The 23,758-nt window shown below is 49.3% G+C and overlaps 1 protein-coding gene across 2 annotated transcripts in view; it reads right to left on the minus strand.

Annotated features, from left to right (window-relative positions):
* LOC144151924 (uncharacterized) overlaps nt 1-23,758 on the minus strand; it is a 541,357-nt gene that overhangs the window by 12,531 nt on the left and 505,068 nt on the right. Inside the window, exon 3 of one of the 2 annotated variants that reach the window (XM_077683094.1) lies at nt 3,233-3,444. The exons of the other annotated variant lie outside the window; for it this stretch is intronic. Within the exon in view, the coding sequence (XP_077539220.1) occupies nt 3,233-3,444 (212 nt within the window). The remainder of the gene's footprint in view (nt 1-3,232; nt 3,445-23,758) is intronic. 2 annotated transcript variants of the gene reach the window in all.

The following is a 23,758-nucleotide window of genomic DNA, read 5'->3' on the forward strand; positions in this document are numbered from 1 at the left end:
GCCTACAGGTCTGCCTACAGATGTGTTAGGCTTGACGCTGCGGCGGGTATTCGATTGCCGCTCTCATAAGCGGTGCAGATGACGATTTTTAATGAAATTCGCCATCCCATCATTAACTTCTTTCTCGTATGTGCTGCCTTGTTTGGGACTTGAGCCCCATTTCGTACAGGGGTAACAAGCTATCGCTCGAGCAACCTGCGCCGGCCTGCGCGACTTCGAGGCCATGGCCGCAGCCTGCGCAGCGACCGTGTGGCTCGCTGAGTGCGCTTTTCGCGTCCCCGGCGCGTTTTCGCTCCCAGTGTAATAAAAATAGAGTGCCTGGACTAGCTGTAGCACTTAGGTCACGGTCAAGCTGCCCGATGAGCCAACGAAATCCCGGCGCCTCCGCCGCCAACGATCGGATCGTTCGTTGCTCGAGAGCACAAGTTCCGACCTCCGATCGGCGCGGCGAGCCGGCGAGAAACCCGACGGAAACGCCGGCGTGCGGCAGTGGCCAACACAAACTCGTAACGTGTTTGGATGTTGTCTATTTACTCCACATCCAGGGAATGTCGATTGCGCGAGGTCCTCCGCTGGGTGCTCGGGTGCGTTTCACACACTTTAAAATTGAGTTTAATTGTGTTTTAAGCTGTATTTGCCGCTGATATATCGCAGATGACGCATGTGTGTCCCCGCCAATTTATCTCCGGATCTCGCCTTCAAAATTTTGCGTCAGTACTCCTTCAAGGGAAAGCCCTTATTACATTTAAGCGGCGGTGTTAGAAGGGCGAGTAAGAAACGCCCGCAGGCGGTATTCTTAATAACTAAGCTTCTAAATTATTCGCTACTAAGCTATAACTTAATCCACTATGACTGTTTTAGTTAAAGGAAGACAGCTTTCGCAACTCCTTCAGCGGCTGTGCGACGGCAAACGATGCTGAATTTGTCGAAAGCAAACAAGAAGGCAAGGCAGGCAAGGCTGGCAAGCAAGGCAGTATGTATTTATAACTGCAACAGCGTTTTATTTTGTTTTAAACCTTGTTCATCAGAGACAAGCATTCTTTCTATGTATTTTATCAGCGCACGCTTGCATGGAATCTAAGGCGAAACCTGGCGCTGATTAAGTTGCTTGCGTAGATGTCAACCACCTTGGATGCAGTAAGGCCGAATACCGTACTAGTTTATGGAACACAGCGTTATAGTTGCTGTAGAATAACTCACAACCTTCAAAGATTCTCGGACTGCGCCATTATTTTTATTCGCTGCTGTTTTGAAATGTAAAAGAACGAAGATTACTGTATGCACTCTTGTTACTTTGACTATAGTAGTCCCGACCTGACACCGAAACCCGATTTGTAGTAGAAACGGTGCTCGTTAGTTGGCGCAGTCTGTTCATCCGAACTACGAAGTCGGAACTGTGTTTGGACGGTTTGTTTTTGTAAGTAAGTCGACGTGGGGTGGATGTTATGAAGGTGTGCCTAGATGAAAGCTTCTTTCCCCAACTGTGTGGCGACAGTTTGAGTGTGGTTCGGCTTTTCTTACTCGCAGTAGGTTTTATAGCGTGGTGCACAACTGCCGCATTAGCCATCGCACGAAGGGGAACGTACACGTGGTTGTGGTGGTAATGGCTTGAGGAATGCGAATGAATCTTAGATGTTGTGGTTCCGGTCATTGTTGGTAGTCGTTCTACGCCTTGATTCCGGTTCGTCGAGATTACAGCGGAGGCCTCAGTTTCTAGCTTTTCGTCCTCCTCGAAAGGCTCTTTGCCATAAGCGGTTGTCAGCACTTCCTCGCCCGTGGTTGTTACACGTACAGACGAATGTCCTGAGCTAACGTCATTCCGATATAAGGTGACGGTGTTCGATAAAGGCGCGCTGCTATTGACAGTTGACGCTCCTATTTTGAGAAGAGCTTGCGATGCATTTACGGTGGGCGATACACTTCGTTCAGGAAACGCTGGGACGTGTCCAATGTGACTCTCAGCACTACCTTGTACCGCACCGTTGACCGAAGTCGCTCCCAGGGTAACGTCATTGCTACGGAGTGTCACTTCGCTCGTTAAAAACGTAATCGCCATTGTTTCGTCGGCGGAAGTAATCGGGGTGTCGGAAGGATAATGACTATGAGGTCCTTGAAAAGGCATAGTTTCCATGGTGACCGGGAGTCGAGCACTGGCCGGATCATTATTATACGAATACATTCGACCGTCTTCCACGTCTGTTAACATCAATTTATCGCGTAGATTTCTAGATATTGTATGCTGCGTGAGTTGTGAATCATGCTTGTGAGGTATTTGAAAAGGCCGAGTTGGCACGGTGACCGAGAGTCGAGCATTGGTAGGCTCATTATTATACGAATAAACTCGAGGATTGTCCAGGTTTGTTGTTCGTATTGTAGCCGGTGGGTTGACAAATATCTTTTTGTGCGTGAGATGGGAATCATGTCTTTGATGTCTTCGGAAAGGCTCTGTTGGTGTCGTAGTCCACATCCCAGGATGTACTGAATCGTTATCATCAGAATAAATTTGTGAATTATCTGTGTTTGCGGTCGGTACAGTAGCCGGCTGATTGCCAAATAGCATCCGCTCCGTCAGCTGTGGAGTCCATGTGGACCGCATTACCAACGGTATCGTTACTCCATGCGTCGCGAATGACACAACGTGTCGTCTTCCAGCGTCTGAGGCACTGCGAAGAATCCTGTGCGTTTGTACAGGGCCCTCTGGTCGAAAGATGGGATGCTGGCCATGTGTGCTGCGATTGTGGCGCGAATGGAAACTGCCGTTCCCGTTAAGGAAGAAGTCCTCCCTGCTCATGTTTGGGTTGTTCGGAAAGCCAGAGCCCTTGTCGTCACTAAATCGATGTGCGGCGCGGCGTACAACACCATAATCAAGCTCGAAGGGTTCGTAATCAGCGCTCGGTGCTAAATTTTCATGTGTTATGCCCCGTTTCGCCTGTTCAGAACCTGTGGTTAACGAAAGTACTTCTTCACCGGCAGTTTTATGGACTCGTTTGCCGTTTCTGCTCAGATCGGGTGTCTCGTTGTGCAAGCGGTCTGCGGGCACTGATGTGGCGAATGCACCGGGCACTTCGACTTTGCGAACGCTTCCGGTGGCGTCAACTGAATCAATCTTGGCGTTGCTATCAAATGCGTATGGCGGTAGTGGTAAATCGTCCGCATCAAAGGGTTCAGAATGTTTTTCCAGCGTTGTAGATGAAAGCACGCTTCCGGGTGGCTTTGTAGTTGCCAAGTTTACCCATTGCTTAGATGGACTCAAGACGCCATTGCTCCCACGTTCGCTTGCTGCCAGGTTTGGTTGCACTGTTGTGGCCTTGAAAAGGAATGGAAAATTTTCAGACTGGAGCGTGTCGTTTCTATCGGACAAGATAAAGTAAATCCCTCGTCGTCGCTTGCGAGTTGTGTGAACGCGGGCCCGCCTTTCACTTGCATGGGGGGTCCAAGGAGTTTCTGGAAAGTAAGCGAAACAAAATATTATTCACCAAACACAATCCTCTTTCTTTGAACTTTAAAAAGTTTTGTACGCGTCGTACTAGCGTTCTTGTCGCCCGAAATCAAATCGCATAGGCCGATGGGCATTTATCACAACCAGATTGAGGAATCGTAAGTGGTAAGTTATGCAGGTAACTTTCCCGGTTGATATTTCTCGATTTACAAAATGAATCGCTTTCAACACTCGTTGCCTCTTATCTGCGTTAAAGCTCTAATCTTCAAAAATTATAATTGGAAAAATAACACCCGATGAGTCCCCTTTCCCACTAGGCAGCAAAAGGTAGAAATAACTGAGAAATAAGTAAAAGCCATTGCTTATTTATTACACACATAGAACCACAAAGAATTCACAGCAGGAATCTTGGAAATTGACCACACCAATGTAGTTCGCACTTCCTTCTCTTTGCTCTACGGGGCGTGGAGCTTGTGTCCAATAGTTTTAGTCTAATAGTATTATACACGGCAACATTGTAGTGAGAGTCGTACGCTCTGTTACAAGTTCGTCCTATGCATTTACAATGCCGCACTCGATACACAATTGGTTGTAAGGCCTTAGAAAGGCCCTTTAACTACCATGCAGCACAGGTATCAGTGTAATGGCCTCAGGAGAGACTGTGCGGCCATTCCACTGTATGCTCTTTGACGTCGTACATTCCGAGTGGTTCGCTTTTATTTCTTGCGAGTCTACTAGGTAGTTCAGGAACTCCACTTTCCCACAAGTTATTTCAGCCTGGGCTTCAACGCTACCGGGAGATGCATCATAAATGCTTTTGAAAGCAGAGTGTTGCCAGATGGACGGCGCAGTTAAAGCGGACCATCACGGAATATGTCAGGTCTCTTTGACGCTCGCCCTTTACAACTATGTGTTACCACAGCAATGAAAAGGGCAGATACGTGATTGCTGTACCGTATGCCGAACAACTCAGGACGGATTCCAACGTGGCTACGGAAGGTGAAGCTTAACTTATCGCCCCTGTGTCCAACGTGACATCTCGCGCTTTTGTTGGACACAGACCCATTGGACTGTTCATTTAGTTAATTTACCACCCGCGTTCATTTAGTTCGGAACACTCCTTTGGTTGGTTTTTACGATAGTACGCGAGAAAAATTAAATTCGTTCCCCTCAACATAAAAGCTGTCGGAAGTGCAGAGCAGTGATTCGCCGTAATGGGCTGTAGCGCCGTTATCAGCTCACTGCTACCACGCAATGCAATTCAAATTTCCCGCCTTCGCAGTGCTCGCCCCCCCTCCCCCCCCCCCCTACATGAAACAGCGACAGCGGGAGCTCTGTTCTTTATGTGCTCGATTTTCCTCCCGCACGTGCCGGCGTGGCACTGCCACTTTTTTTTTTTTTTCGCTTACTACCGTAAAAACCAACCTAATGAGCGTTCCTAACTAAAGTGAACGCGGGCGCTGCAGGTTAATTGCGTATATTTTGCCTCAACTGTACCTATAGTTTTTTTTTTGCGCTAAACAATGGGGAGATGTATGACAAGCGCGAGTGGTTGGCCAGTTTTGAACGCTTGTGACTATATAAACCGCTTGGCTCTCGAAGCCTCTGGGTTACGCCGCCACGACGGAACGCCGTGTGGCTCTACATGGGTTCAGGGAGCGAGCTACGACGACAAGGCGAGCCCCTAAATTGATCTGCACTTAAAAAAACAGAACAGAACTCCCGTGGCGCTGTTTGAGGCAGGGGGCCCGCGAGCACTGCGGAGGCGGGAAATTTTGATTGCATTGGATAGTAGCCGTGAGCGGATAACGGCGCTACAGCCAGTTTTACCGAACCACTGCTCTGCCCTTCCGACAGCCTCCACGTTGAGTAAAACGACGTTAAATTTTTTTATAAAGCCACTGCGCGTGCCGAGGACGCTCGGCGTTCACTGCGAGGCACGCGCTCACGAGCACTCGGCATTTTCTTGGTATTTTTTTTGGCAACGGTGAACTTACGGCCAGTAACAACAGCTCCGACGCTAAAAATCGAACGGCCGAACCATTCATGGAATACTCAGTAAAGATGTTCCGGCTTCATTTGGTTGCACACATCCAGGAAACAAACTGCCAGCCCACGTAAGCACTTCTAATGGGTTTTGAACGCGCCGCACATGCATGCCCGGTTCGACGGCTGAGACACCTTGCTTCCCATCGCGTTGTCTAAGGGCTCTGTAGTCTTGCGGCTTGGGACCCTTTGCTTCCTATTGGTCATAGCTCTTTAACTTCAGTGGTATCTGTGTCCTCCGCCTTGCGCCCCTGTTCGCTCATGCGGTCGCGTAAGGGGATAGTCGACAACTATGGTGAATTTCGCTGCTCTTCTGTTTGCTCGTTTGACTGCGTTCGTCCGCTACCGCTATTCACGGTGTACTGGCGAGGACCGCCAGCTCTCGCTATGGCCGAGTACGAGGTCGCGCTATGGAACGCTTCGTGTTTTGGAACCTTTTCCTCTCGCCCCCTTCTCCTTACAACGCTTTCTGTTCACAGTCATTTCTTGGATCGAGTACCCATCCTCAAACAGGTACAACGGTTTGCTGTAAAACATTCCATGCACTACGTAGCGTCTAATCATGAGGCGAAACGTCTGTATTAAGCAAGTCAGGATTCTTGCGTAAGCGATAACAGAAGCATTGTGATCCAATCCTAGATGTGCAAGTTGCGACTGCACGGCTTCTTGCCTTCGGCTGTGAGTATTTCGAGTTTCCGCAGCTGGCCGCTTGTCTCGAGGCGGCCCATGACCCTGAAGAGAGTGACGACCACGACGGCGGCGACAACGACCGTGCCGACGGAGAGGCCGAGGACAAAGACGGAGGCTACCATGGTGGCCTTACCCGTGCGATGGGCGCGGAAGAAGGGCGATGTGTTCTCAGACATGGTGACAGGCACAAACACCTAATAAAATAGTGGTGCTCATGGCAACGAGTATGATGGTTTCGATGACGATGGTTTGAACCTATATATATGTGGCGATTGGCCAGTGCTAATGTCCTTTATGTTCACACGTAAGCGACTTCCCGAGCAGTAATGGATAGTTGAAGAGCTGCCTTTTCTGCACTCTTTATCTCCTTGTTAAGCTCTCACACCATCACATTTTTTGGCGCAAGGCCGACTACGGGAAAAGAGCGCCAAAGAAAAGTTTATGCTGATGATGGTTGGTGTTTAAATGGCTCAAGGCCAACGAGGGCAAAGAGCGCCAGAGAAGAGGTTATTTAATGGCTGAAGAGAAGTGATTATCACACAGAGGTAAGTATAAAAACGTGTAAATCAGACATAGTGAAATCAGTTAAAGGTAATAGTGATGGCTGGTGTATAGGGCCAGATTTGATTATGCATGATATGAAATGAGGTTTAAAAACTTTATATCTGACAAATACTTAAGAACACATTTGACAGGGACCATGGCATTGTCACCCAAAATCAACGATGGGTGCAGTGGGATGTGTTGTCTGTATAATCTAGGGAAATGTTTGTGTCGTGTTGTGTCAAGCGCCTTGCATGTGATTGGTATGTGGACTACGGGTAGGGCCTCTCCGCACCTGCTGCACAGAGGTCTTGAGGATCCCGTGAGCAGATACGAGTGATTTGCGTGTGTGTACCCCATCCGTAGCCTAGCCAAAGCAAACTCTGTGTATCTGTTGCGTGTGTCGGTGGTGTATGGTCTCAAGTGTGTTTTAATTACGTGTAACTTGTCTATCTGTTCACTCCAGTCTGCTTGCCATGTTTTACGAAGTTGTTGTCTAATGTGTGGCTTCATGCCAGTGTAGGGTTTGTTGTTACATCAACTGTGCCTTGCAGTTCAGCACCGGCAGCCATTTCATCAGCAAACTCATTCCCGACGATCCCATAGTGGCCTGGAACCCAGCATATAATTATATCAAGGTTTGCGGTACATGCGGATAGAATAGCCTTAAAAATAAGATTAACTACATAGTTTTTAGACCCTTTGTTAGAGGACAGCGCACGTACAACGCTGAGGGAGTCCGTGTACAGGATGGACTCTGGGATTTTGTGTTGAACAATGGGATCTAAAACCGCCAAGATACCGTATGCTTCATCCGTAAAAATACTGTTTCGGACATTCATCGTTTGACAGACACGAAATTTGTGTCCGTGCGCAGCTAAAGACACAGTGGTAGCAGTCTTCGACGGACGCATCACTATAAAATTCTGCACACCGGTATTTATCCTGTAAAAACAAGAAATGCTGCAGAATCGCTATTCGTTGTGGCCTGTTCTTATCAAGCTGTGTAAAAGACAGATCGAAGAACACAGGGCGCAGATTCCATGGTGATATAAAATCAGTGATGGGTGTCTTGTGAATGTCTAAAAAGGGTACGATGAGCTCAGAGGCTTCTTCTCTTACCCTAAGTGAAAAAGGCAGAGAGATGGAAGGTCGATTTAAAAACAGTTGTTCTGAGGATGTATTATAATGGTGTAATTGAAAGCGTGGTTAGTCAGGGCCATGATTTTCGAGGCATACAACAAGTCCATGTAAATCCTCTGGTGATATAGAGACCATTTATCACACTCGGCGTAGAGGCTCTGGACTGGGCTCGTGCGAAAACTGCCACATGCAAGGCGAAGCCCCAGATGCAGCAAGAGCATTTGTAGTGCCGTTTTGTTGCAGACCCATAAACAGCACTTCCATAGTCCAATCGAGACCCCCTTAAGCTGGGTGATAGCCTTTAGACATTTATGTTTCAGTTCTTTAATATGAGGAAAGAACGTGTTTTTCATCCAACAACACACCTAGAAACTTGTGTTCATTCCTCACAGGACCTTGCAGAACGCCATTAAAGGTAATGTCTGGGTCCGGGTGGATCCCACGCTTCCTGGAGAAGACAACACAAGTGCTTTTTTCTGGGTTAAGTTTAAAACCGTTCTGGTCTGCCCAGCTGGCTAGTTTTTTCACACCGAGCTGGACTTGACGCTCACAGACGGACATGATTTAAAAGATACCTGGACATCGTCTACATACATTGAATAAGAAATGGTACGTGGCAATGCCTTCCCAAGGGAGTTCATCTTAACTATTAACAGAGTGCAGCTTAGAACTCCACCTTGCGGAACGCCATTTTCTTGCACATGAATCCTTGAGAGTGCGCTACCAACTCTCACACGAAATGTTCTTTCGGACAAATAACTGCAAATAGCGTTCATCATGTTGGCTGAGACAGCAAATAACTTCAGGTCACCGAGGATCCCGTCGCGCCAGACGGTGTCAAAGGCCTTCTCAAGGTCAAAAAACACCGTTACGCAAAACTGTTTGTGAATAAAAGCATCCTTTATGTAAGACTCGAGCGCTACGAGTGGATCGTTAGTGGATCTCCCTGCCCTGAAGCCTGCCTGTCAGCTCTCGAGAAGACCATTGTACTCAAGAAAGTACACGAGCCTCCTGTTTATCTTATCGAGGAGCTTGCACAGGCAGCTTCTCAAAGTAAGCTTCTCCCGCCAGTTACAGGCCGGTAACTGGCGGGAGATAAAGGGTCCTTTCCTTCCTTCAGGAAAGCCACTACTATGGCCTCCCTACAAGAGCGTGGAATGTGCCCCGAAAGCCATATTTTATTGTATAGATGTAGAAGAGTTTCAAGGGTGTCTGAGTGTAGGTGTTGTATCATGGTGAATGTGATTTTGTCTGCACCTTGAGCTGAAGGTTTACATTTTAACAGAGCGGCCTTCAGCTCCTAAATTGAAAAGGGACAATTGTAGGAAGTGTGCGACTTGCTGTTTTCACGCAGGGAATTCTTTTCTGCAGATGTTTTGTGTTTTATGAAAGTGTTTGTGTAGTGTGTTTAACTGGACATTTGTTTGAAGTGTTGTGCAAGTGTGTTAGCCTGGTCTCCAAGTGTGTCCCCTGTTGCGTTAACCAGGGGCAGGCTGTGTGTCTGTTGTCCTTTGAGCTTACGTATGTGTGTCCAGAATTTGTGTGTGTCCGTGTGTGAAATAATGGATGTTAAGAAGGTGTGCCAACTCTCTCGTTTTGCCTAACGGCGCACACGTTTTCCGAACGTCTTGGCCCGTTTGAACAAAATAAGGTTACCCGACGTGAAGTACCGATGAAGGATACCCCGCAGCTTGTTCTGGGCCTCTGGCGCCCGCATACAGTCTTCATTCCAACACGGCCTCCTCTGGTTGCGGGGGCACCAGAGACGTGGGGAATGGACTTTCCGGCGGCATGGAGGATGTGCGCCGTAAGGAGTTGGGTAGCTTCTTCAACGTGTAGGTGTCCTATGGATGTGTGGTGTAGTTTGGATGTCTCTCTAAATGTATTCCAGTTAGCTCTTCCAGTTACATACCGTTATCCACCTATTAAATATTTTCGTACGAATTGCTACAGCCTCAAGGACAGTGTTTATAGTGACAGGGTGGCATGCTAAGTATTTCCGGGCGAATATGGCGACACCGCCAGAGGAGTGTGTGCAGGCATTACTGTCCTTTCTGAAGACCATGTAACTATTCAAGAAATTTGTGTGCTTGGAATTCAAATGTGTTTCCTGAATGCGCATTACATTTGGCTGATTAGTATGCAGTATTTCGTATACATCGTCAAGATGTTTAAGGAGGCCTCTGCAGTTCCATTGGACTGTTTTCTCTTCCCATTATGAAGTGTTAGGAGCTACTGGAGTGTGTTGTTTATGTACCGTCTTTCGGGGCTTGGACTCTCGGAGGGAGCTTTTTCGGCCTGTCCAGTGGTTTGGATGCAGGGACCTGTTCCTTCCGCTGCGACGCAAACAGGAACGGTCCCACGTCCATCTCGTCCTCGGGTGTTCTAGGGGTGCCTGATAGACCAGGCCTCTTGGACTTGACTCTCGTTCGGGTGCCTTTCGTTTTCTGAGCCGCTACCACCGAAGGTGTCGGGAGCGCCAAAGGTGGCATGGGCTGTGCGGCAGAGGTGGGAGCCGATGCGAGACCCCCGGTGTCCATCTCCTCCGCATGCTCCAGTGGAAGCAGGGAGGGTGGGGAAGCAGGGGCCGGAGGGACACCGGTCCCGATGGTGGCTGTTGCCACCACAGCCGCTGTTGACTCAGCGAGCGGTGCGGAGGCGGGTTGGGCTGCCAGGGGCAACCCGATGGGGGGCAGGGGCGGGACCAGGCCCGACTCGCGGTACTGGGTCCCCGCCAAAACCAGGCGCCGCTGCGCCCCCTGGTGAGCCGTGTCGGCATACCTCCCCAAGGGGAAAGAGGCGAACCTGTTTCGCGCCTCTGGGAAGGTAAGGTTCTCAGTGACTTCAACCCTGATAATCTCCTGTTTAAACTTCTCGCATGTTCTAGAGGAGGCCCCGTGGGGTCGATTACAGTTAGCACAGACGATGGTTTGTGATGGGCAGTTGTCAGATGAATGATCGTACTGGGCACACTTTGCACACGTAAGTCGGCCACAGAATGAGTTGGTACTATGCCCAAGCCTCTGACACTTAAAACAGCGCCGCGGGTTAAGGATGTATGGCCGAACTGAACTTCGAATATATTCTGCGTTAATGAATTCTGGAAGTGTTGACCGATGATGATGATGGTTGGTGTTTTATGGCGCAAGGCCAACGAGGGCAAAGAGCGCCAGAAAAGAAGTTATATAATGAAGCGAGGTGATTACCACAAAAGGGTAGGTATAAAAACATGTAAATCGGACATAGTAAAATCAATTAAAAGTAATGGTGATGGCTGGTGTATAGGGCCAGATTTGATTATGCGTGATATGAGATAAGGTTTAAAAACTTAACATCTGACAAATAATCAAACACACGTTTCATAGAAACACTGGCATCGTCCCCTAGAAACAGCGATGGATGTAGTGGGATATGTTGTCTGTAGAGTTCTCTGAAGTGTTTGTGTCGTGTTGTGTGAAGTGCCTTGCATGTTATTAGCATGTGGACTACGGATAGGCCCTCCCCGCACCTGCTACACAGAGGTCTAGGAGATCCCGTGAGCAGGTGGGAATGTGTTGCATGCGTGTGGCCTATCCGTAATCGAGCCAGGGTAACTTCGTTGTGTCTGTTGTGAGTATCAGTGGTGTATGCTCCCAAGAGTGGCTTTATAATGTGTAATTTGTTGTCAGTCTGTTGATTCCAGTGTGCTTGCCATGTTGTGCGAAGGTGTTGTCTGATGTGCGATTTGAGGTCGGTGTAGGGTACTGTTGTTATGTCAACGGTAGTTGTAAGGGCAGCAGCGGCCGCCATTCGGTCTGCGGTCTCATTACCTGGAATTCCAGAGTGATGATGATGGTTTGATTTTATTGGCGCAAGGCCGACATGGGCAAAGAGCGCCAAACACAAAGTGATTTGATGAGGTGAGAACAAGAAATAAAATCAGTTAAAAGCTATGAGCACGGCTGGTATAAAGGGCCATGGTGAAGAACAAGAGTGGTTAAAAAATAAATAAGGTGGCTGGTGTATAGGACCAGGGGTAAAACTATGTGTGGTATGAGATGAGTTGTAAAAAGTGAACTTCTGATAGGAACTGAAAGGTGCGTTGAACAGAAAACATGGCATCGTCTCCTAAGAAGTATGACGGGTGTGGTGGAATATGTCGTGTGTGTAGTTGAGGAAAGTGTTTGCGTCGTGTAGTGTCGAGTGCCTTACATTGTATGAGGATGTGCATCACGGATAGGGCCTCTCCGCACCTGCTGCACAGAGGTCTTGGAGACCCAGTGAGAAGGTGCGAGTGTGTTGCATGAGTGTGCCCTATCCGTAATCTGGCCAAGGCGACTTCAGAGTATCTATTGCGTGTGTCGGTGGTGTATGGTCCCAATTGAGGTTTTATTACGTGTAACTTGTTGTCTGTTTGTTCACTCCAGTGTGTTTGCCATGTTTTGCGAAGTTGTTGTCTGATGTGTGGTTTCACGTCGGTGTAGGGTACTGTGGTTATGTCTACTGTATTCGAGAGTGTAGCAGCAGCAGCCATTCGGTCCGCTGCTTCGTTCCCGGCCATACCACAGTGGCCAGGGACCCAGCAAAGAACCAGTTCAAATTTGCGTACATACACAGACATAATACCCTTGACAATCAGATTGACAACAGTGCCCGCACAACACTGAGGGAATCTGTATAGATAATGGATTGTGGGATGTGGTTTTGAAGTATATGATTGACAACAAGAAGTACACCGTAAGCCTCTGCCGTAAAGATACTAGTATGACCATTCAGAGTTCGAGCGACACTAAGGCCGGGCCCATGCGCCGCGCAGGACACAGAGGTGGCAGTTCTAGAAGCGTCCGTATAAAATTCAGAGCACTCATACTTCTGCTGCAAATACAAGAAATGCTGCAGAATTGCACATGTGGGAGCTCGCTTTTTATCTAGATGTGTAAAAGATGTGTCGCATGATACAGGGCGGAGATGCCATGGTGCTATAAAATCCGTTAGAGAACTTTGGATTGTATCTAAAAAGGAGACAGCAAGCTCTGACGCCTCCTCTCTAACTCTGTAAGAGAAGGGCGCAGAGATCGATGGTCGATTTAAAAGGAGTTCAGTCATGGACGTATCATGAAAAACTGATTTAAAAGGATGGTGAGGCATGGATGAAATTTTAAAAGCATAAAGGAGATCTGTGTAAGCTCGCTGACGTTGTAGGTTCCATTTGTTGCACTCCACATAGAGGCTTTCGACCGGGCTAGTGCGGAAGGCGCCACACGCCAGGCGGAGCCCGAGATGGAGCACTGGGTCCAGCATTTTGAGAGATGTTTTACTTGCTGACCCATAAACAACGCTACCATAGTCCAATCGTGAACCTATCAAGCTGGTAAAAACACGTAAGAGAAGTTGTTTGTCAGCACCAAAAGAGATGTGCGACAGAACCTTCAGGATATTCATTGTTTTTAAGCATTTATGTTTTAGTTGTTTTATGTGTGGGATGAATGTCAGCTTTTCGTCAAAGATAATACCCAAGAACTTGTGTTCCTTTTTTACAGGAATAGAGACACCGTGGAGTTGAATGTCTGGATCGGGCCGGATACCACGCCTCTTGGAAAACAAAATACAAGTGCACTTCCCAGGATTAAATTTAAAACCATTGCCATCTGCCCAGCCAGCTAGCTTGTTAACACCAAGCTGGACCTGGCGCTCACAGACAGACAGGTTACAGGATTTAAAGGAGAGTTGAATGTCGTCTACATAGACTGAACAGGAAATCGACGGTGGCAGCGCCTTCCTAAGGGAATTCATTTTCCCAGTAAAAAGGGTGCAACTTAAAACTCCACCTTGTGGCACTCCATTTTCCTGCACATGAACCCTAGACAGTGCAGTTCCAACTCGCACACGAAAGGTTCTTTGAGACAAGTAGCTGGCAAGTGTGTTTATCATGTTACCTGACATGCCGAAGGACTTGAGGTCGCTTAGGATGCCATACCGCCACGCGGTATCGTACGCTTTTTCCAGATCAAAGAATACCGTCATACAATATTGTTTGTGGAGGAAAGCATCCTTTATATAGGACTCGAGCGCGACGAGTTGGTCGTTCGTGGACCGCCCTGCCCTGAAGCCTGCCTGGCAGCCCTCGAGAAGACCATTGTACTCAAGAAAGTACACGAGTCTCCTATTTATCATCTTCTCGAGGAGCTTGCACAGGCAGCTTGTGAGGGCGATGGGCCGATAGCTAGCAGGAGAGGAAGGGTCCTTTCCTTCCTTCAGGAAAGCCACTACTATGGCCTCCCTCCAAAAGCGAGGAATGTGCCGCGAAAGCCATATGTTGTTGTATAGATGTAGGAGTGTTTCAAGAGTGTCTGGGTGTAGGTGTTGTATCATGGTGTATGTGATTTTGTCTGCACCTGGAGCTGAAGGCTTACATGTGCTCAGAGCAACCTTCAGCTCATGAATAGAAAAAGGAGAATTGTAAGAAGTGTGCGACTTGTTGTTATCACGCAGGGACTTCTTTTCTAGAGATGTCTTGTGTTTCATGAAAGTGTTTGTGTATTGTGCTGAACTGGACACGTGTTCGAAGTGTTGTGCAAGTGTGTTAGCCTGGTCTTCCAGTGTGTCCCCTGTTGTACTAACCAGGGGCAGGCTGTGTGTCTGTTGTCCTTTTAGTTTTCGTATTCGTGTCCAGACTTTGTGTGTGTCAGTGTATGAGTTGATGGAAGTGAGGAAGTTGCGCCAACTCTCCCTTTTTGCCTCACGACGAACTCGCTTCCCCAAAGCCTTTGCCCGTTTAAAAGAAATTAGGTTATCTGACGTGGGGTACCGGCGAAGGACACCCCACGCCTTGTTCTGGGCCTCTCGCGCCCGCCTGCAGTCCTCGTTCCACCAGGGCCTCCTTGGGTTGCGGGACGCACTGGAGGCCTGGGGCATGGACTTTTCGGCGGCGTCGACTATGTGCGCCGTGACGAGTTGGGCTGCTTCCTCCACGTGTAGGTGTTTTATGGTTGTATGGTGTAGTTTAGATGTTTCTGTGAATGTACTCCAGTTTGCTTTTGATTCATTAAACCTGTTATGGGCAGATGGACTGCATGGGCATTTACCTCTGTATGTTAGGGATGTGGGGAAGTGGTCACTACCATATGGGTCCGTGCCCACGCCCCACTCAAGACATGGAAAGAGAATTGCAGAACCAATAGCCAAGTCGAGATGTGAGTACGTATTATGTCCTAAGTTATGGTAGGTAGGCTGTTTTTTGTTGAAAAGGCATGCTCCTGAAGATGTAAGAAATTTTTCTATCAGGCGACCTCGGGCATCCGTTCTGGAGGAGCCCCAGAGAGAGTTGTGCGCATTAAGGTCGCCTGTTAGGATGTATGGTTCGGGCAGCTGGTCGACCAGCGCCTCGAAATCAGAGCTCGAAAGTGCATGATCAGGAGGAATGTAAATGGAGCACACCGTTACCAACCTATTAAATATTATTGTTCGAATTGCTACAGCCTCGAGGACAGTGTTCAGAGTGACAGGGTGGCAGGCTAAGGATTTCCGGGCGACAATTGCCACACCTCCTGAAGAGTGTGTGCAGCCAACCCTGTCCTTTCTGAATACCATGTACCTATTTAAGAAATTTGTCTGTTTGGAATTGAGGTGAGTCTCTTGGAGACACATGAGACTTGGCTTATTGGCATGCAGGATATCATACACATCATCAAGATTTTTAAGGAGGCCTCTGCAGTTCCATTGAATGATGTTTTCTGTTCCCATTATTTAGGTTTAAGAATGAATGGAGTGTGTGTATGTGTTCATTTGTCGTCTTTCGGGGCTGTTACTCTGGGGTTAGGCCTTTTAGGCCTGTCTGTCAGCTTGGAAGTCGGTGGCCGCTCCTTGCGCTGCGTTGCAGGCAGGAACGGCCCGACATCCATCTCGTCGTCGGATGTCCGAGGGGTGCCCGACGGACCGAGCCCCCCGGACTTGGCACCCCCTCGGGAGCCCTTCGTTTGAGCCGCCACCGCCGAGGGCGCCCGGGGCACCAGAGGTGGCACGGGCGGTGCGGTGACGGTGGGAGCCGGTGCGGGGCCCGTGGTGTCCATCACCTCGGTACCCTCCAACGGACTGGAGGACGGGGAGACAGAGGCGGGAGCGGCACCGGTCCCGACAGAAGTGGTTTGCACCACAACCGCTGCTGCCTCAGCAAGCGGCGTGGTGCCGGGTTGGGCTGCGTGAGGCAACCCAGCGGGGGGCGGGGACGGGACCAGGTCAGACTCGCTGAACTGGGTCCCTGTGGAAACCAGACGCCGCTCCGCCCCCCGGCGAGCCGCGTCTGCGTACCTCCCCAGAGGGAAAGAGGCGAACCTCTTTCGCACCTCTGGGAAGGTGATGTTCTCCGTGACCTTGATGTTAATTATCTTTTTTTCCATTTGGAATTTTTCACACTTGCGGGAGTACGCTGCATGCGGCCCCCCGCAGTTTACACAAGTGAGAGTTTCGGATGGGCAGTTCTCGCTCGGATGATCGTGCGCCGCGCATTTTGCACACGTCGTTCGGCCACGGCAAAAGTTCGTACCATGCCCGAACCTCTGGCACTTAAAACAGCGCCGCGGGTTCGGGATGTAGGGACGGATGGAGCAACGGATGAAACCTGCGTTTATGTATTGTGGAAGAACTGCGCGGTCGAAAGTTAAGATAATGTGTTTGGTCGGAATCTGCCTGTCGTCTCTGCGGATAGTGATGCGTCTCACGGCAGTGACGCCCTGATCCTTCAAGCCGGCAAGGAGATCCGCATCCCTTTCGTTCAGGAGGTCTGTCTCGGATATCACACCCTGCGAGCTGTTGAGGCTCCGATGGGGTGTGACCCGGATGTCGAGATCAGCCAGTCTAGTCTGAGCAAGAAGCTTTGCAGACTGCTGCTTGTCATTTATTTCAATTAGGAGTTCACCAGACTTTTGTTTTTTGCACTTATACGATTTTCCTACTATGGCTTCAAGATACTTGGCAATCAAGAAGACTGACTGAGATGCAAGAGGGTGGTTTGGATTGATGGATTCCATGACAAGAAATCGAGAAAAATGATCTGGTTCAGGAAATGTCAAAGATGGCAATAAAGGAAAAGATACTTCGGTGCGGCCCCTTTTCAGGGACCGATCACGTTTGGGGGGGGGGGGTTTAGAGAATGCCATACATCATTGTATAGAAGCAGGGGACGGGGGTACTTTCTTCTCAAACCTTACCCTGATAGCCTGAGAGGTCCCGGAGCTCCCTGCCTGGTAAACAGACAGGGAGCCCATCCGCCGGAGCTTGACCTGGGCTCCGACGGCCACCGTTCGTGGTTTCTAACCCTCCACCTATAAACACATCGCCACGGTTGGATCCAGCTTATGTTTGGGGGCTCGGGGTCCGCGGTATCGCCAGTACCGTCACCAAGATTGCTCAAGGTGCCCCGTGCGGGGGGAATTCCAGAGTGCCCTGGCACCCAGCACACGGTCACCTCAAGGTTTAAAGCATGCACAGACATAAGAGTACTAATGAGAGCATTGACCACATGGTTTTTAGACTTCTGTGAGGATAATGTACGCACAACACTTAAAGAATCAGTATAAATTACAGATTTCGTAATTTGACTCAGAACAATATGTTGAACTACAAGAAGTATGCCATAGGCCTCTGCCGTAAAGATACTTGTATTTCTATTCATAGTTCTACAGACATTAAAGGTGCCACCATGCGCAACACAGGAAACAGTTGTGGCAGTTTTTGAAGCATCCGTGTAAAATTCAGCACACTTATATTTGTGCTGCAGGGATAAGAAATGTTGCACGATCGCGCTTCTAGGCACTCTGTTTTTCTCGACACTTATAAAAGATACATCACATGATATCGGGCGAAGCTGCCACGGTACTAGAAGTTCAGTAGCGGAGGTTTTGATGGTGTCTGAGAACATGACATCCAGTTGCGACGCTTCTTCTCTTACTCTGAAAGCGAAGGGAGCAGAGAGACTGATGGACGATTAGTAAGAAGTTGAGATAAGGATGTATCATAAAAAACTGATGTAAAAGGATGGTGAGGCATTGATGAGATTTTAAAAGCATAAAGCAAGTCTGTGTAGGTTCGCTGACGTTCTAGGCTCCATTTGTTGCCCTCTACATACAGACTTTCGACTGGACTAGTCCGAAAGGCACCACATGACAAGCGGAGCCCTAGATGAAGCACAGGGTCCAGCATTCTGAGGGATGTTTTAGTGGCTGACCCATAAACAACGCTACCATAGTCCAGTCGTGAGCCTATCAAGCTGGTAAAAACACGTAAAAGAAGTTGTTTGTCAGCACCAAAAGAGATGTGCGACAGAACCTTTAGGATATTCATTGTTTTTAAGCATTTATGTTTTAGTTGTTTTACGTGTGGGATAAATGTGAGCTTTTCGTCAAAGATTATACCTAAAAACTTGTGTTCTTTCTTGACAGGAATCGATACACCATTGAGATGAATGTCTGGATCCGGCCGGATGCCACGCCTCTTGGAAAACAAGACACAAGTGCACTTCCCCGATATAAATTTAAAACCGTTGCTGTCTGCCCAACCAGCTAGCTTGTTAACACCAAGCTGGACTTGGCGCTCGCAGACAGACAGGTTACAAGACTTAAAGGATAATTGAATGTCGTCTACATAAATGGAGGAGGAAATCGATGGTGGTAGCGCCTTACAAAGAGAATTCATTTTTACAATAAAAAGGGTGCAACTTAAAACTCCACCTTGCGGCACGCCGTTTTCCTGCACATGAACCCTAGAAAGTGCAGTTCCAACTCGCACGCGAAACGTTCTTTCAGACAGGTAACTGGCAAGCGTGTTCATCATGTTACCCGACATGCCAAAGGTCTTCAAGTCGCTATGGATGCCGTTCCGCCAAGCAGTATCGTACGCCTTTTCAAGATCAAAGAAGACCGTCATGCAGTACTGCTTGTGGAGGAAAGCATCTTTGATATAAGACTCTAACGCAACGAGTTGATCGTTGGTAGATCGCCCCGCCCTGAAGCCCGCCTGGCAGCTCTCGAGAAGACCATTGTACTCTAAGAAGTACACAAGTCTCCTATTTATCATCTTCTCGAAGAGCTTACACAGGCAGCTTGTCAGCGCAATGGGGCCATAACTGGCAGGAGAGGAAGGGTCCTTCCCTTCCTTTAGGACAGCCACTACTATGGCCTCCCTCCAAGAGCGAGGAATGTGCCCCGAAAGCCATATTTTATTGTATAGGTGTAAGAGTGTTTCAAGAGTGTCTGGGTGTAGGTGTTGTATCATGGTGTATGTGATTTTGTCTGCACCTGGAGCTGACGTCTTACATTTGCTCAGAGCAACCTTCAGCTCATGAATTGAAAAACAAGAATTGTAAGAAGTGTGCGACTTGTTGTTATCACGCAGGGACTTCTTTTCTACAGATGTTTTGTGTTTCATGAAAGTGTGTGTGTAGTGCGCTGAACTGGACACGTGTTCGAAGTGTTGTGCAAGTGTGTTAGCCTGGTCTTCCAGTGTGTCCCCTGTTGTACTAACCAGGGGCAGGCTGTGTGTCTGTTGTCCTTTTAGTTTTCGTATTCGTGTCCAGACTTTGTGTGTATCAGTGTATGAATTGATGGAAGTGAGGAAGGTGCGCCAACTCTCCCTTTTCGCCTCACGACGCACTCGCTTCCCAAAAGCCTTTGCCCGTTTAAAAGAAATGAGGTTGTCCGACGTGGGGTACCGGCGAAGGACACCCCACGCCTTGTTCTGGGCCTCTCGCGCCCGCCTGCAGTCCTCGTTCCACCAGGGCCTCCTTGGGCAGCGGGACCCACTGGAGGCCTGGGGAATGGACTTTCCGGTGGCGTCGAGGATGTGCGCCGTGACGAGTTGGGCGGCTTCCTCCACGTGTAGGTGTTTTATGGATGTGTGGTGTAGTTGAGATGTTTGTGTGAATGTGCTCCAGTTTGCTTGTGATTCATTAAACCTTTTATGGGAAGATGGACTGCTCGGGCCTATACCTATATACGTTAATGAAGTGGGGAAATGGTCACTACCATATGGGTCTGTGCCCACACCCCAATCAAGACATGGAAAGAGAACTGCGGAACCAATAGCCAAGTCAAGATGCGAGTATGTATTGTGTCCTAAGTTATGGTATGTAGGCTGTTTTTTGTTGAAAAGGCATGCTCCGGAGGATGTAAGGAACTTCTCTATCAGGCGACCTCGGGCATCCGTTCTGGTGGAGCCCCAAAGAGAGTTGTGCGCATTAAGGTCGCCTGTTAGTATATATGGTTCGGGCAGCTGGTCAACCAGTGCCTCGAAATCAGAGCTCAGAAGTGCAAAATCAGGAGAGATGTAAATAGAGCATACCGTTATCAACCTATTAAATATTATGGTACGGATCGCTACAGCCTCGAGGACAGTGTTTAAAGTGACAGGATGGCATGCTAATGATTTCCGGGCGATAATGGCCACACCTCCTGAAGAGTGGGTGCAGCCAACCCTGTCCTTTCTGAATACCATGTACCTATTTAAGAAATTTGTTTGTTTAGAGTTGAGGTGGGTTTCCTGGAGACACATAATACTTGGCTGACTGGCATGCAGAATCTCATACACATCGTCAAGATTTTTAAGCAGGCCTCTGCAGTTCCATTGGATGATATTTTCTGTTCCCATTATTTAAATTTAAGAATGACTGGAATGTGTGTGTTCGTGTGTGTTCATGTGTCGTCTTTCGGGGCTGTTACTCTTGGATTGGGCTTTTTGGGCCTTTCTGTAGGCTTGGAAGTCGGTGGCCGCTCCTTGCGCTGCGTTGCAGGCAGGAACGGCCCGACGTCCATCTCGTCGTCAGATGTCCGAGGGGTGCCCGACGGACCGGGCCCCCCGGACTTGGCCAGCCCTTCGCCTGAGCCGCCACCGCCGCGGGCGTCGGGAACGCCAAAAGTGGCACGGGCGGTGCGGTGGCGGTGGGAGCCGGTGCGGGGCCCGTGGTGTCCATCACCTCGGTACCATCCAACGGACTGGAGGACGGGGAGACAGAGGCGGGAGCGGCACCGGTCCCGACGGAAGACGTGGCCACCACAACCACAGCTGCCTCAGCAGGCGGCGTGGTGGCAGGTTGGGCTGCCCGAGGCAACCCAGGGGGGGGGGGGCGGGGAAGGGACCAGGTCAGACTCGCTGAACTGGGTCCCTGTGGAAACCAGACGCCGCTCCGCCCCCCGGCGAGCTGTGTCAGCTACCTCCCCAGAGGGAAAGAGGCGAACCTCTTTCTCGCCTCTGGAAAGGTGATGTTCTCAGTGACCTTAATGTTTATGATCTTTTTTTCTAGTTGGAATTTTTCGCACTTGCGGGAGTATGCTGCATGCGGCCCCCCGCAGTTTACACAAGTGAGGGTTTCGGATGCGCAGTTCTCGCTCGGATGATCGTGCGCCGCGCATTTTCCACACGTCGTTCGGCCACTGCAAGAGTTCGTACCGTGCCCGAACCGCTGGCACTTAAAACAGCGCCGCGGGTTCGGGATGTACGGACGGATGGAGCAACGGATAAAACCTGCATTTATGTGTTGTGGGAGTACTGAGCGGTCAAAGGTCAAGATGATGTGCTTGGTGGGAATCTCCTTGTCGTCTCTGCGGATAGTGATGCGTCTCACGGCAGTGACGCCCTGATCCTTCAAGCCGGCAAGGAGATCCGCATCCGTTTCGTTCAGGAGATCTGTTTCGGATATCACACCCTGCGAGCTGTTGAGGCTCCGATGGGGTGTGACCCTGATGTCGAGATCAGCCAGTCTAGTCTGAGCTAGAAGCTTTGCAGACTGCTGCTTGTCATTTATTTCGATTAGGAGTTCACCAGACCTTTGTTTTTTGCATTTATACGATTTTCCTATTATTGCTTCAAGATACTTGGCGATCAAGAAGACTGACTGAGATGCAAGAGGGTGGGTTGGAGTCAGGGACTCCATGACAAGAAATCGAGAGTAATGTTCTGGTTCAGGAAATGTCAAAGATGGCAATGGAGGAAACGATACTTCGGTGCGGCCCCTTTTAGGGGGCCGATCACGGTTGGGGGGGGTTTTAGACAATACCATAAAGCATAGTATAAAAGCAGGGAGACTGGGGTACTTTCTCCTTTGACCTTACCCTGGTAGTCAAAGAGGTCCCGGAGCTCCCTGCCTGTCTACCAGGCAGGGAGCCCATCGGCCGGAGCTTGACCAAGGCTCCGACGGCCACCGTTTACGGCTTCTACCCTTCACCTTTAAACACCCCGCCACGGTTGGACACGACTTATGTTGGGAGCTCGGGGTCCGCGTTGTCGCTGCTCACCGTCACCAAGATTACTCAAGGTGCCCCGTGCGGGGGAAGTGTTGACCGGTCAAAGGTTATAAGATCGGGTGCTTGGCAGGAATTTCTTTGTCTTCTCTGCGTATCAGTATGCGCCGCACTGCTGTTACGCCCTGACTTTTCAGGCCCTCCAGCAGATCGGTTTCGGTTTCAGTCATGAGATCAGGATCTGAGATCACGCCTGTGAGCTGTTAAGGCTTCGGTGGGGTGTGACCGTGCTGTCAAGACATGCGATGCTTGTCTGGCTCAGGAGATTTGTTGCTGCTGCTGGGTATTGAGTTCAACCAACAGTCCTCCGGTTCTCTGTTTCTTTGCTTTGTAGGATTCTCCTATTATACCTTCTATGAACTTTGTTACCAAGAACACGGACAGAGAGGCAACAGGCTTTTCTTTTGCAACAGATTCAATGATCAGGAAGCGGGGATAGATGGCTGGCTTTGGGATTGAGATTGTTGGTAAGGACGGAACTGATACTTCGGTGCTGCCCCTTTTGAGGGACCGATCACGTTTGGGGGGGGGGGGGGTTGAAAATACCATACGGCATAGTATAAAAACAAGGAGACGGGGGTACTTTCTTCGTCAGCCTTACCCTGATAGCTGAAGAGGTCCCGGAGCTCCCTGCTTGGTAAACAGACAGGGAGCCCATCCGCCGGAGCTTGACCTGGGCTCTGACGGCCACCGTTTGAGGTTTTTACCCTTCACCTTCAAAACACATCACCACGGTAGGTCACAGCTTATGTTGGGAGGCTCGGGGTCCGCGGTGTCGCCAATACCATCACCAAGATTGCTCAAGGTGCCCCGTACTGGGCCAATTACATTGTCCCTGTTAGCCTTAAGCCCTTGCGACGTCAAAATACCTGCACTTGTGCCGCTACAAGTCTCACTGTCAAAATATTCTACGCCAATTTTTACATTCCGCTTTTTGCACCGTCTGATGGTCCTTTTTTTTTCCTTTTTTTTCCTACTATCGGGCGCAATGCGTGTGCATGAGTTCCTGTGTGCGCGCTGACCTATATGCACGAGCGTAGGAGGAGAAGGGGGGGGGGGAGAGGGGTTGTGTCGGTGTGACAACACCCCCCGACACTTTCTTTGCACGGTGTATCCCCCTACCCTTTTGTCCCCTCAGCATTTCGGCCTTCCTTTCGTCCACGCTGTTCACACTCCGCATCTGTGTATAAATACGTAAAAACAGAACAAGATAATTTGATAACAAAATGAAAGCGAAATGATGTTTAAGTGCGGGATACCTTGCCTTTCCGTTTCTTTATTTTTTGCCGGCGGCGTATAACAACCACTGAACAACATTTCTGCCTACGCCACTGCCTATTCTATAGAGCGCCAGTGCTTACGGGGCGCCCGGTGGCGCCTCCGTGGTGGTGAGCACATAGGCAGCAAATACAGCGGAGGATGTCAGCAACGTGCACATGTAATCTACGTTACACTAACCTTCCTCTGAGTATACAGTTTTTAATGGTAAGCTTGGCCCTCTTGTTGTGCGAGTTTCGAAATCCGCTGTGTTGTCATCTCGAGGAATAGTATCAGCCGAGTTGTGTTCCAAGCGTCGCAACGATTACTTCAGTAAAGCTTAAAGCCGTCTTCTCGTGAAAGTGTACGTTTT

The sequence above is a fragment of the Haemaphysalis longicornis genome, unplaced genomic scaffold (assembly GCF_048455015.1).
Source record: "Haemaphysalis longicornis isolate Haplotype H1 unplaced genomic scaffold, Haemaphysalis longicornis Haplotype H1 scaffold_9, whole genome shotgun sequence".
Taxonomy (NCBI): Eukaryota; Metazoa; Arthropoda; class Arachnida; order Ixodida; family Ixodidae; genus Haemaphysalis; species Haemaphysalis longicornis.